Source organism: Hemitrygon akajei, chromosome 24 (genome assembly GCF_048418815.1).
Source record: "Hemitrygon akajei chromosome 24, sHemAka1.3, whole genome shotgun sequence".
Classification (NCBI taxonomy): domain Eukaryota; kingdom Metazoa; phylum Chordata; class Chondrichthyes; order Myliobatiformes; family Dasyatidae; genus Hemitrygon; species Hemitrygon akajei.
The window spans coordinates 3862850-3876382 of NC_133147.1; the positions used below are offsets into that span (position 1 = coordinate 3862850).

Below are 13533 nucleotides of genomic sequence, written 5' to 3' on the forward strand. Positions count from 1 at the left end.
TAGGCTCCTGCTGACGTCAGCGGAGTTGGTAACAGAGGCCTGTCGACGTCACGAAGCAGCCCCCGCCCTCCTCCACCGCATCATTGCTCCTCCACTTCTCCCGCCTCAGTTAACCCTCCCCTCTTTTCCCCCTCCTCTCTCTGTTACCACACCCTTATTCCTGCACCTCATCTTCACCCCTTCTCTCTCCCCTCTTCCTCCCCTCATCTATCCCTACACTCCCCTCTTCCTCCCCTCATCTATCCCTACACTCCCACTCCCCTCATCTAACTCCACATCGCCGCCCTCCTCCTGGTTCCTTCACCCACCTCTCCTCTCCCGAACCCTCCACCCTCTCCTGCTGTCCTCTTTATTCCCCTCCATCTTCCTTCCGAACCCTCCCCCCTCCTCGTCCCTCACCATTTCCTGGTCTAACTCTTCCCGCTCACCGATCCCTCGCCCCACCTCCTCGCCACTGCAACTACCTCTCTCCTCTGCCTGTTCGTCCCACTCCTTCTCCTCACCGGCCCATCCCGTTCTGCCCTCCTCTCTTTCTCACCCTCCCTTCACCTGCCCATTACCTCCTCCCCTTCCTCATCGCTTCACCTACCCGCCCCCTCTGCGCCTCCTCCCTCTCCTCAGCATATCGTACACCCATCGATCTAACTCCCACCCCCACTCGTCCCTTCCTCATCCTTCGGCCGCTCACATATCCAGCCCTATGCCTCCCTCTCCTCTCTACGGGAGGCGCTGCCTCAAGGAGTAATATCACAGATTCCCACCGTTCGGGCCGTGCCATCTCTTTGCAGCTCCCATCGGACAAGCGGTGCAGAAACCTGAAGTCCCACACCACTCGGTTCAGGAACAGCTACTCCCCTTCAACCATTCGGTTCTTGAACCAACCTACACAAACCTAAACACTACCTCAGTACAGTGACACTTGGACTGCAATGGACTTGTTTTTTTAAAAACTTTTATTCTGATTGTGTTCTAGCTTGTAAAAGATCGTGTAGAATTTACATTTAGGACATTTTTCTTTTTGTGAACGTTGTGAATCTGATGCTCTGTTCCTGTGCTGCTGCTGCTGCTGCGAGTTTCAGCGCGCAGCGGGTTCCTGAGGCCGAACGTGCTGGCACCGGTTCGCTCACAGGAAGTGCATCCGGTACTGGGGGTTCTGGGGAGGCAAAAGAAGAGAGAGGGTGACTGAAAGGGGGTAGCCGGGATTTATGAAAGGAGGTGCACAGAGAGGGAGAGAGATATGGGGGAGGGAGAGTTGGGGTGGGACAGGAGGGAGAGGGAGAGGTAGATGGAGAGGGGGAGATTGATAGGACAATGGAGGCATGTTGAAGACCCCGTAGCCCTCTCAGGAGTGTGGGGAGGGTATTCTAGGACCGATGACAGCAGAGTGAGGATGGGATACTCACAGAAACGGTGGACAACCGCTGTTCCTGCCGCCGGGGTATGGACTCCAGCTTCAGCATCGCCATCGGCTGGACGTCCTCAAAGCGGGATTTCAACTTCCCTGGAGGTGGATGAATGGAGAACAGCTTCAGGCTTTAGTCCTACTTTAACTTCAGAGCACAATGCACCCTCTACCTCCATCCTCACCTGCCAATCTCACTCTATCTCCCTCCCCCATCCATTCCTCCTCAACACCAATCCCTCTTCCACCCTTCATATCCCACCATCTGTTCACGGGCCTCTCCTTACCTGCCTTCTTAAAACCTCTCTTCCTCTCCGACCTTCAGCTCACCAACACCACTCCCTCCCCTCTCCTCAATCTCTCCCTGAATATACTCACCCCTCCCCTCAATGCCTCCCTCTCCAAGAGAACCTTCCTCTATCCCCATCCATCCACAGACATCCCCCACTCCACATAGTCTGTACTCCTCCTCAAAACTCCTCTCCCTCTCCAACCCTCACCTGAATCCCTCACACCATCCGTCCCTCCCTATCCTTCTCTCTCCCACCCCACGATCCATCGCCTGACCTCTCCAGCCCTGCATACCTCCTCAAAACCTCTCTTCCTCTCCACCTATCCAACACCACTCCCTCCCCTTCCACCCTCCATCTCTCTCATCATCCATCGACAGCCCTCCTCCAATCCGCATACTCCCTACCCATCTCCTCAGCTTCTCTCTCTTCCTCTCTCTGTCCTAACCGTCTCCAATCCCTCTGACCTCACCCTCCCCTCCCTAAACACATTCGCTCTCACTCCCCACCCCTCTACTTCCTGCAGACCCTCCCTCCCTCTCAACACAGCCCTCCTAGCTGACTCCACCCATCCCTCCCATTTAACTCTTCCCCAAACTTCCTCCCCCTACAACACCTTACCATCCTTTTTCAATCCCTCCCCCTCTCCATTTAATCCATCCTTCTCACTCTCCCTGCCCATCTAACTCCTTCCTCTCTCCCCATTTCTTCCCATCTTCCTCCCTCCCTATCCTTTTCCGCTCCCCTTTCCTTCTCTCCCACTCCTTATCTAACCCCTCCTCTTCACCTCTTCCTTTTCTTCCCTTTCCCTCGTATCAACCCTTTTCCTTAACTCTGTCTAACCTCTCTCCTATCCCACTCATAACCCCATCTCTCCGCCCTCTCTTCCCCCACTGTCCCATTCCCTTTAATTCCAGCCCACGTCCCTCCCCGAAACTTCTATCTCTCTCTCTCTCGGAGACGCTTACCTGCCTCGGGCTGGAATGACTTGTTGTCCGCAGACCCGACCTCGGACACGCCCAGGCTCTCCCGCCCCTCGTTGTCCGTCTCGTCCTCATCCTCCTCGCCTCTTCTCCAGACCCTCCACGCCTCCAGCACCCAGGGTAGGAGGCAGCAAGCCAGCAGCGCCCAGCCGTTTGCCAGTAACAGGGCGGCGAGCGGTGAATCGTCCCAGGCGTCGCGGTAGGGAATCCAGGATGGTCGGCGCTCGCCGCGCAGGTAGGCGGCCAGGCAGGAGACCCAGACGGCGGCAGAGAGGGCAGCGGCTACCAGCAGATAGCCGGCCTCCCTCCTCCGCCGGCGGGAGCCCCGCCGGAGCAGCCTGAGGAGAGCGGCCAGCGACAGCGCCAGCCCGGTCGCCAAGAGCACCATCACATAGACCAGAGAACCCACGAGGTCGCTCTTGGCCACCGAACAGGGGTTCTGCCCTGGCACGGACTTCAGTGGCCGCGCCCGGACAGTCGACGTGATCAGCCACACCGCCTTGATCAGACACTCCACCAGGAAGAGGGTGAGGGCGGCTAGCAGGCAAAGCGGGGACGTTGTGCCGCCGCCCCGCCGCAGCAGGAGCCCTGCCTGGACGCATAGGCTGGCGAAACAGAGGGCGGGCACGGCACCGAGGAGGAAGCGCCGGGCCGCACAATTGTCGGCATGCGGCTTCACCACGAAAGCGAAGCTGAGCGCCAGACAACCCCAGGCGCCGGCCGCCAACATCACCCGCAACGCCGGTAGCGACAACGCCTTCCACCGTGCAGCCGAGCTGCGGCCCCGCGAGCAGAGGGTCAGCGCCAGAAGGGCCACCGTCAGTCCGGCGCCCAGCGCCAACCCCGCCACTGCTAGCGCCTCGACCAGGATACCCCAACCTTCCTTTAGGTTACACAGGCTGTGGTAGATCCAGTTCAGGTCCCGGCGGCAGCCGGCCGGAGCTCTAGCCATGGGGAGTGTGGTGGACAGGGGTTCGCGGAACCTGCTGGGTGACAGAGAAGGGGATCAGATTATGGAGGCAGACAGACGGGAGGTGTTCCCCTGTCCCACTAAGAATCCACATGCAGACGCATGCTGTGACTCGTCACTGATTACACCTCGACATTAGCAACAATGCGTCTTAGTTATGGCGGGACACCAAAGGCAAGTCTGTCTTAAGTTTCACCCGAACAAAAGCTACGCCCCCGTTATAGTCTGTCGCATTACACCCTAATGCAAGCTACACTCCATCGCAAATTACACCCCGACAGAAGCTAGTTAAGAGGCACAAAATTGCTCACTATACCCCAAGTGAGGCCTCAACAGTGCTTTATAAACCCTCAACATCACACCCTTGCTTTTATGTTCTAGTCATAGTCGGTTGTCAATTACATCCAGGCTCAAACAACAGTCGATAAGACAGGAAGAGGATTAGGCCGTTCGACCCATCGAGTCTAGTCCGCCACTGCATCATGGCTGATTTATAATCCCTCTCAACCACATTCTCCTGGCAACTGTCCGTAACCCTCGCCACCCTTACTTGGGCGCAAAACCATCAACTCCGTCATCCAAGTCATTGACATACAACGTGGAAAGAAACAGGCCAACACGGACCCCTGCAGAACACCACTGGTCCAGCAGACAACCAGAAAAGGCTTGTTGTCTCCTGCCAATCTTCCTCTAAGACAGTACCTTTCCTGCCATACCATGGGCTCTTGTTAAGCAGCCTCGTGTACAGCACTTTGTCAAAGTCCTTCTGAAAATTCAAATTAAGAACATCTCTTGACACTCTTTTGTCTACCCTAATTGTTATTTTCCTGTTCTCCTGCTTTTCCCCTCTAAAATTTGATGTCCCGAAAACAGTCTGTGCCTTTATTCCTTCTGCCGATGTGCATGACCGAGCACTTACCTCCATTAGTCCGCAAACTTGGCCGCAAAGCCGGCAATTGCTTCATCCAGATCACTGAACACATAACGTATAACGAAGCTGTCCAAACACGGGCCCCTGGGGAGCACCACTAGTCATTGAGAGCTAACCAGAAAAAGGCCCCTTATTCCCAATGTTTGACTTCTACCAGTCAACCAATTATTTATCCATGGTAGTATCTTTCCTGTAATACCATGGGCTATTTAGTAAAGCAGACTCATGTGCAGCACCTTTTCAAATGCATTCTGAAACTCCAAGTAAACAACATCTACTAACTCTCCTTTGTCGGTCCTGCCAGTTATTTCCTTAAACAATGCCAACTGATTTGTCAGCCAAGATTACAGCACACTATGCTGTAATCCATCCAATCCAGGTGATTTATCTGCCTTCAGACTTTTCAACTTCCCAAACATCTTCTCCTTAATAATAGCAACTACACTCACTTCTGCCTCCGGACACTCAAACTTTTGGCACTCTGCTGACGCAGAATACTTAGAGTTCATCCGCCATTTCTTTGTCTCCTCCCCCACCCATTACTACCCCTCCAGCGTCATTTTCCAGTGGCCCAATATCTACTCTCGCCTCTATTTTGTTCTCTATGTATCTGGGGGAGGGGGTCTTCTGCTATCCTCTTTGGGATTGTTGGCTAGCTTACCCTCATATTTCATCTTTTCTCCCCTTACAGCTTTTTTAGTTGCCTTCTGTTGGTTTTTTGAAAGTTTCCCAAATCCTCGAACTTCTCACTATTTTATATTCTAGTATAAAAAATTATGTTCTAGAGAGAGGGAGAGTTGTGAACGGTCTTAACTCTTTCATTTCCACAGATTAACTCCTTCATCCCCAGCCCCACTACTTCTGGTTACACGAGGCAGGACCATAATTGGATTAACCCCATCATTCCCAGCCCCACTGCCCCTAGTTACGCTGGGCAGACTGCAATTGGATTAACTCCTTCAGTCCCACTGTCACTTCGAGAGACTGACGGACGAGAGGGAAAGGGAGAAGGGGCAATGGGTGGGAGGAAGGGAGAGTATGAAAGAAGTGAGGGGGTAAAAGCGAAAGAGAGACACACACAGGGTGGACAGTGGGAGAAAGAAAATGTGACAGCTGGGGAGAGACAGAGAGTGGGATAGAGTGGTGGGGTTAGAAGAGAAAAGGGGGGAGAAAATGAGTGAGGGTGAGACAGAAAAAGTGGAAGAGAGAGAGGAAGAGTGAGTAATGGAACGGGAAAGAGAAAAACAGGAAAGGAGAAATTGTGGGAGAGAGAGGGTGGAAGAGACTGAGTCAAAGTGGGAGAGAGGGGAAACTGTTTAGAATCAGTTAGAAAGAGAAGGAGAGAATAAATTGAAGAAAATGAGGCTGGGAAAGAGATTGTGGGAGAGATTGGGGCAAAGTGGGAGAGAGCTGGGGAGAGCAATCAATAAAGAGGGAGAGTCAAAGAGAGGAGGCATTATGGGAGAGAGGTGAGTGGAGAGAGTCAGAAAGCAAGAGACAGGAGGAGAGAGCAAGAAAGTGGGAGTGAGAGAGAGAGAAAGGAGACAGGCACTGTGAGTGGGAGAAACGGGAAGTGAAAGAGTGAGCGTGGAAAGAGAGACTGGGAGTGTGGGGTTGAGAAAGGGAATGAGAGAAGTGGAGAGATAGCAAGAGTATGGGTGATTGGGGAGGGAGAGTGGCAGAGAGTCAGCTAGAGAGGGAGTTTGACACTGGGGGGTTGTTGGAAAAGAAGTTTGTTGGAGGAAGTATGCGGGAGGAATGATGGGTGATTGAGGGCGAAATGGAGAGGAGGTGTGACAGCGAAACAATGGAGATGGCATTTCAGAGAGAGAGGAGATTGGAAAGAGAGCTTGAGAGCGATGGATGAAACACTTGGACAGAGGGAAAGATGGTTTGGTGGGGGAGACTGGGGGGAAGAGGAGCAGATGGGCTTAGTCTGACTTTTGGCAAGAGAGGGGTTGAGAGAAAGCGTGAAAAAGAGTGAGAGTTTGACGGAAAGAGAGTTTAATAGGGAGCGAGATTACAGAGGGAAAGAGAGAGTTTGGCTTAGTTTGACATTTGCTAAAGTGTGCCGAGAGAGCGAGAGAAAGACTGCTTCACAGAGAGACAGGAAAATGAAGAGATAGATAGTTTGACAGAGGGAAAGTATGATGAGTGTTTTAGGCAGGAAAAAGGAGAGGGGGACTATTTAAACACGGCAGGGACGGAGGACAACAAATGTGTGTGAGATGGTTTGATGTTTGACAGAGAGAGAAGGAGGGGAAGAGCGAGATTGGGTTTGAGAAGCCATTTGACAGAGGTGGCTTGATGTTGATGCAGAGAGAGAAGGGGGAAAGTTTGTGGTTTGACAGAGGGTCAGAGAGTAATGGGGAAGATGGGTGACAGAAACGGAAAGGACAGAAAGAGAGTGGGAGAGACACTGACAGAGAGAACAGAAAGAAATGGGGGAGGGAGCAAGAGAAAAAGGGAAAGAGAGAGAGAGACACAGGGGAACATGGAGAAGGATACAGAGAGAGAGAAAAAGTGCGATGGTGATGGTTGACGGGAAAGGGATGTCAGGGAGTGATAGGGAGAAATGGGAGAGAGTGACAGAGAGGGATAGGGAGAAAACGGGAATTTATGACACAGGAGTTTATAGAGGAAAAGAGTGGGGCTCGGTTTGACAGAGATAGAGGGAGAAAATGAGTTAGTTTGAAAGAGGGAGAGGGGAAAAAGATTTAGCTTGAGAGAGGGAGGGTGTGACAGAATAGGTGAGTTTCAGATGGGGAGAGAAATAGAGAGTTTTATGTTTGAGAGAGCAAGAGATAGATCGACAGTGTGACAGAACAATTTAGTTTGATGGTTTGACAAGAGGGAGAGAAGCGACTGTGTGAAGCTGTCAGAAGAAGTGTAAGCGAGAGGGGAGATAGGGAAAAGGGAAGGGAAGGGAGAAGGAGGGTGAGCGGAGGGTCGGAGGTTATGTGTATACTCACGGACTATGCGCTCTCTCTCTCTCTTTCTCTCTGCCTCACACAGGCTCCCAGCCGCCGCTCCGAGATACTGACAACTCCCAGCCCAGGAAGAACTGGGATTGAATGGGGGGGGGGGGGGGGAGGAGCAGAGAAGGCGGGTGTGGCGGGGTGGAGGTGCAATCTCCTGTTTCCCCTCCACTCCCCCACACACACGTCCCGAGGCACCCAGATACAGACAGCTGGACGGCCCACAGCTGGAGAGGCAGTCTCGGCCTGGAGAGAATCCTGGCCCTCCCTCATCTCCCCTCCATCCCTCTCCACACCCTCTTCCTCACTCCTTTATCCCCATCTCCCTCATCCGTTCGTCCTTTCCTCATTCCTCTCTCGCTCATCTCTCCCTCAACGCTCTTCCACCTCTCTCTTGCTCATTCCTCTTTTAATACTCTCTCTGGAATCTCCCCTCCCTTCTTCGTACCCTTCGTCAACCCTCTCCCTCATACCTCCTTCCTTGTCTCTCCATCATCCCTCTCTTCCTATCCCTCCCACCCTCCCTCATCCTCTCATCCGTCCCTCTCTCTCCGCCTCTCGTCCCTCTCTGCTCTCACCCTCACCCCTCCCTCCACCCCTCCTGATCCCTCTCTCCTTCATTGCTACCCCATCCTTCTCACCCCGAAACGCCCCTCCCCCCACGTCCTACACTCTCGTCCCGTCCACTCCCAGAGCACATGGACCGAGACTGCAATAGGTGGGAACCTGTGTCACCGCTCCAGAGGTGGCTTGCTGCCCGCCGCAGGAATCCGGGAGATTGTTCCCGCAAGGCGCGGTGTCTCACCGACGACATCAGGCCCGCCTTAAACTGTCTCCTCTTAACCACTAACCCTCGATTATGTTTAATTGCTGGCGTGCGCGTCAGAGGCGTGGCTCAGAACTAAAATTATTTAACTGCGTGGGCAGAAGGTGTTAATTTAATTTAATGGTTCAGTTTATAGGCCGAATGGGCTGTTCTATGTTCTAATAACCTTTCGAAATACATTAGTTCAAAGTTGAAAGTCATTTTTTATATCAAAGTACCATATACAGCTTGAGAAACATTTCCTTACCAGCAAGGGGAAAAGTAAATACTGTACAAGAAAACTTTACGGAAAACTATACGTAAACAAATATTGAAAATTAACTAATGTGCAAAAGAAGACAAACTGTAGAAATAAAAATAATGACGAGAAAATCTGCAGATGCTGGAAATCGAAGCAACACATACAAAGTGCTGGAGGAACTCAGCAGGCCAGGCAGCATCTATGGAAAGGAGTAAACAGTCGACGGTTCAGGCCGAGACCCTAGATGCTGCTTAGCCTGCTGAGCCTCTCCAGCGTTCTGTGTGTGTTAAGTAAAAAAAATAATAATACTGAGAACATGAGTTGTAAAGAGCCCTTGAGGGTGAGTCTGTAGGTTGTAGAATCAGTTCAGAGCTGACGTTAATGAAGTTACCCACGTCGGTACAAGAGCCTGATAGTTGAGGTGTAATAACCTGGCGGTCTACGGTAGCGCAGCGGTTGGCGCGATGCGAGTACAGCTCGGAGCGTTTCGGAGTTCGATTCCGGCTCCGTTCAGTGAGGCGTCTCTCCCTGTGCGTCCACCGCGTGGAATGTGTGGATTTTCCCCGGGCACCTTCCAAAGGCGCGCCGGAAATGTGATAGTATTTCCAGGGGTCCCGGGATTGTGGTAATATTTACGGAAGGGGTCCCGGGGAGCTTGTTAATATGTACAGGGGTCTCTGGGAGTATGTTATATATTTACAGAGGGACGCAGGGAGTATGTTAATATTTATAGGGGGACAGGGGAGTGTGCTAATATTTACAGGGGTCTCCGGGAGTGGGTTAATAATGCAAGAGACGATTAGGCAGGTAACTTTCATGGATAAGTGGACCATAAACTTTCAGAAACCTGATGGCGGTGGGGAAGAAACTTTGAGCCTCCTGTACCTAGTCCCGGATGGTAGTAATGAGGAGGGGGTATGTCCCGGATGGTAGTAATAAGGAGGGGGTATGACCAGGATGGTGAGGGATGCCGCCTTCTTGATGCACCTGTCCGGCTGGGAGACCAGACCTAACACCTTATCCCCAGGTGCGGATTCTGCGGCTCTTTAAAAAAGAGGATCAAAAAGTCCTGACCCGCTCGCTCGGTCTTCTTACAATCTAAAAGGTAAGTACCTTTGGCTTCCCCAGTCGCTAGCGGAGTCTTCGCCCACAGTGATTTAACGCCCCCTCGGGCATGGGTTTCGCAAAAGTGCGGAGTTTTATTGAGAGACTTGCGATTTCCCCCAATACACCGACACTCCCTCATCAAGAGCCACAGGCAGTCGCAGACAAAACACCCAGGCGCTGGAGGTTAGGGGATAACCCAGACGGGAGGGAATGTTTGGCAGATCAGGTGATGCCTGTGGGGTTGGGGGGGGGGCGAGGGGTTGTGAAGACAGAGGCAGAGAGAGAAGAAAAAAAGAGAGACAAGCAGATAGAAAGAGAGCGAGAGAGAGGGACACATAGATAGAGTCAGAGACAGAGAGAAAGAGAAGGAAGGAGGGAGACAGAGACAAAGAGAAAAACGGGCAAACAGACGAACAACGGGGGACCCAGCAAGGTAAGCAGCGCGGAATGTGTGTGTGTGTGTGTGTGTGTGTGTGTGTGTGTGTGTGTGTGTGTGTGTGTGTGTGTGTGTGTGAGAGAGAGAGAGAGAGAGAGAGAGAGAGAGAGAGAGAGAGAGAGAGAGAGAGAATAAGAGAGTGGGAGGAAGGTTGAAAGAGGGAGAGGGGAAGATTTACAGAGAGAGATTGAGAGGGAGGGAACAACGCACACAAAATGTAGAGGAACTCAGCAAGCTAGGCAGTCGACGTTTCCGGCAGAAGCTGTTCCTGAATCGTTGAATATGTGTCTTCATCCTCCTGTACCTCCTCCATGATGGTAGCAATAAGAGGGCATGTCCTGGGTGATGGGGGTCCTAAATGATGGATGTTGCCTTCTTGAGGTGTCGTTACTTAAAGATGTCCTGGGAGGTGAAGCTGACTGAGTTCACAATTTTCCCTCTGCTCCTCCTCCTTTACCCCTTCTCCTCTCCCTCCTCTCCCCCCACCCATTTCTCTCCCACTCCTTATCTCCCTCATTACCCTCCCTGCCATTGAGGACATTTTCAATACACTGTGTCTCAAGAACGCAGCATCCATCACAAAGGACTTGAACCATCCGGGGCATGCCCGCTTCTCATTAACTAGCATCAGGGAGGAGGTACGGGAGCCTAAGCAGCCACCCTCAAACGCTTCAGGAAACCTTCATCCCATCCACCATCAGATTTCATCAGAGGAACCTCACTGTTCCTCCTGAAACTACTAATTAATATTTATAACGTATAATGATTTTTATGTCTTGTACTGTACTCTTGCCACAAATAGCAAATTTCACGACGTATGTCAGTGATAATAGACCTGATGTTTATTCTCTCTCTATTTCACATCTCTTAATCTCTCTCTCTCTCTCTCTCTCTAAAACTCGCTCTTAATCTCTTGCTCTCAATCTCTCCCTCTCTCTTTTAGCAACATGTGCATGCTGAATGTAAACCCGAAGGTATTCTAAGGATAGTAAACTATGAAATCCAATTTGTTGTTCATTATTTAAAAGAAATAAAATAATGCACAATAAATAGTTTATTTCTCATATACTATGCGACAGCATGTAATAATATCAATATTTTCACATGTTATTAACGTTGTTTGAAATGGTCAATCATTACAAAGCTAGATGACAAAAGATCCAGATAGGTATTTTAACACGTCTCTGTTTGCGATCGGAAGATTTGTTTTTCAGAATGATTATTTGGTGGTTTCATTCTGCCTTCTCGACTCTCATATAGTGGAAGGCAGGGTTTTATTTTGACAGATATTCATCAAGACAAAAGAATGTCACTTAACTGGGATGCAACAGCCCGGTACATCTTGACAGAAAAATGGCATATCCTGGCGTTAAAAAAGGATAGCCTTGGGCTTCGGGCTTAACGATTTCCACATCCCTGCATGGTGGCAGCTGAGAACATGCCAGACCTGTTACCAGCTGCAGAGAGTATATTATATGAAATGAAAGTAGATTAGGTGATGCAATCTGGTTAATTTGTTGAAACTTGAAATATAACTTTAAGATGTTGAAATATACTTAACATGCCAACGTGAAGGGTGACAACCTTTTGTGCACAGTTTAAATTCCTTTGTGCTCTAGTAGCCAAAGATGTGAACATTGCTCAATCTCTCTCTCTCTCTCTCAAACAAGAGAAAATCTGCAGATGCTGGAAATTGGAGCAACACACACAAAATGCTGGAGGAACTCAGCAAGCCAGGCAGCACCTAGGAAAAGAGTACAGTCGACATTTCGGGTTGTGGAAATCGTTTAGCCCCTCTTAGCGGCAAGTAAGAAATCAATCACCAGAAAGTGGCTAAATACGTTAGAAGATTGGCATGAAATTATTTTGGAAATATTTAAAATGGAAAAAATGACCTACTCTTTGAGAATTCAAAAAGAAAAATTTAATCAAATTTGGAATAAATGGATTGAATTTATAACCCCAAAGCGAGCAGACTCTGGTTGACTCTCCTAATGATTTATACTGCTTTTCTCATCAACACAGTAATATTGCTAATGTAAGCACCCTTGGTTCGATTGTTTACTGTTTTTTTTGAAAATAGGGAATTAACACAAGTAAAGGAAAAGATTTGGGAAAGGGGAAAAATATGAAAAAATTAAGTAAATCAGTACATAGGGATTGGATAATTATGTTTCGGGGTGGAGCAAACATGAACGAGTTAGGATATAAAATCCTACAATGGTAGTTACATAAGGTTACATATAATATTTTGGACCAGAAGTAATGGTTCAGAAGAGATACATGGAAATTATTATTAATCCACTATTATTACTATTTTTCTTAACAATTATTGTCATTGCTTAGTCTAATAGGGTGGAATTACAACTGCACATAATTATCTATTTAAGTGCCTTATTACTTTTTATATTATCTCAATATGTACTTATGAATGTATAAAAAATTATAGATTAAAATTAAATTTTTTAAAAAATAGGGAAAAAAGGAAATCATTTAGCCCGAAGGCCCAAGGCTATCCTTTTTTAATGCCAGGATATGCCATTTTCTGTCTAGACGTACTGGGCTTTATTTATTGTGCATTATTTTATTTCTTATAAACAATGAACAACAAATTGGATTTGGTAGTTTACCATCCTTAGAATAACTTCGGGCTTACATTCAGTGCACACATGTTGCTAAAAGCGAGAGAGGGAGAGATTGAGAGCAAGAGATTAAAAGTGAGTTTTAGAGAGAGAGAGAGATTAAGAGATGTGAAATAGAGAGAGAATAAACATCAGGTCTATTATCACTGACATACGTCATGAAATTTGCTATTTGTGGCAACAGTACAGTACAAGACATAAAAAATCATTATACGTTATAAATATTAATTAGTAGTTCCAGGAGGAACAGTGAGGTAGAGTTCATGGGTTCATGGTCCACTCAATAATCTGATGGTGGATGGGATGAAGGTTTCCTGAAGTGTTTGAGGGTGGGTGTTTAGGCTCCCGTACCTCCTCCCTGATGGTAGTTAATGAGAAGTAGGCATGCCCCCGATGCCACGTTCTTCAGACACAGTTTTTTGAAAAATGTCCTCAATGGCAGGGAGGGTAATGAGGGAGATAAGGAGTGGGAGAGGAATGGGTGGGGGGAGAAGAGGGAGAGGAGAAGGGGTAAAGGAGGAGAGGCAGAGGGAATGTTGTGAACTCAGTTAACTTCATCATGTGACCTAGCCTCCACACCACCCAGGACATCTTCGAGAAGCGATGCCTCAAAAAGGCAACATCCATCATTTAGGATCCCCATCACCCAGGATATGGCCTGTTATTGCTACCATCAGGGAGGAGGTACAGGAGCCTGAAAACACATATTCAACGATTCAGGAACAGC

At 49.3% G+C, this 13533-nt stretch overlaps 1 protein-coding gene across 7 annotated transcripts; it reads right to left on the reverse strand.

Annotated features, from left to right (window-relative positions):
* Positions 1-1013: 1013 nt before the first annotated feature.
* LOC140715572 (G-protein coupled receptor family C group 5 member C-like) lies at positions 1014-9871 on the reverse strand. 7 transcript variants are annotated; one of them, XM_073027931.1, is made up of 4 exons: positions 9735-9871; positions 2661-3658; positions 1404-1501; positions 1014-1153 (listed from the first exon to the last, which is right to left on the reverse strand). In XM_073027931.1, exons 2-4 carry the CDS (start codon positions 3625-3627, stop codon positions 1124-1126), a joined length of 1095 nt encoding a protein of 364 aa, XP_072884032.1. In that variant the 5' UTR covers positions 3628-3658; positions 9735-9871; the 3' UTR covers positions 1014-1123. The 7 variants fall into 7 exon arrangements, with proteins under 7 accessions (XP_072884032.1, XP_072884033.1, XP_072884028.1 ...); XM_073027932.1 differs by having other exon boundaries at positions 2661-3661; XM_073027927.1 differs by lacking the exon at positions 9735-9871 and adding an exon at positions 7549-7954.
* Between the last annotated feature and the right edge of the window lie 3662 nt (positions 9872-13533).

What these genes read in the sequence shown, in the direction of transcription:
- LOC140715572 (XM_073027931.1), bottom strand. Translation starts at nt 3,627, where the DNA reads ATGGCTAGAGCTCCGGCCGGCTGCCGCCGGGACCTGAACTGGATCTAC. An exon ending in GTCATTCCAGCCCGAGGCAG is followed by an intron (nt 1,502 to 2,660) that starts GTAAGCGTCTCC and finishes ATCCACCTCCAG; the next exon opens with GGAAGTTGAAATCCCGCTTT. An exon ending in AGCGGTTGTCCACCGTTTCT is followed by an intron (nt 1,154 to 1,403) that starts GTGAGTATCCCA and finishes TTGCCTCCCCAG; the next exon opens with AACCCCCAGTACCGGATGCA.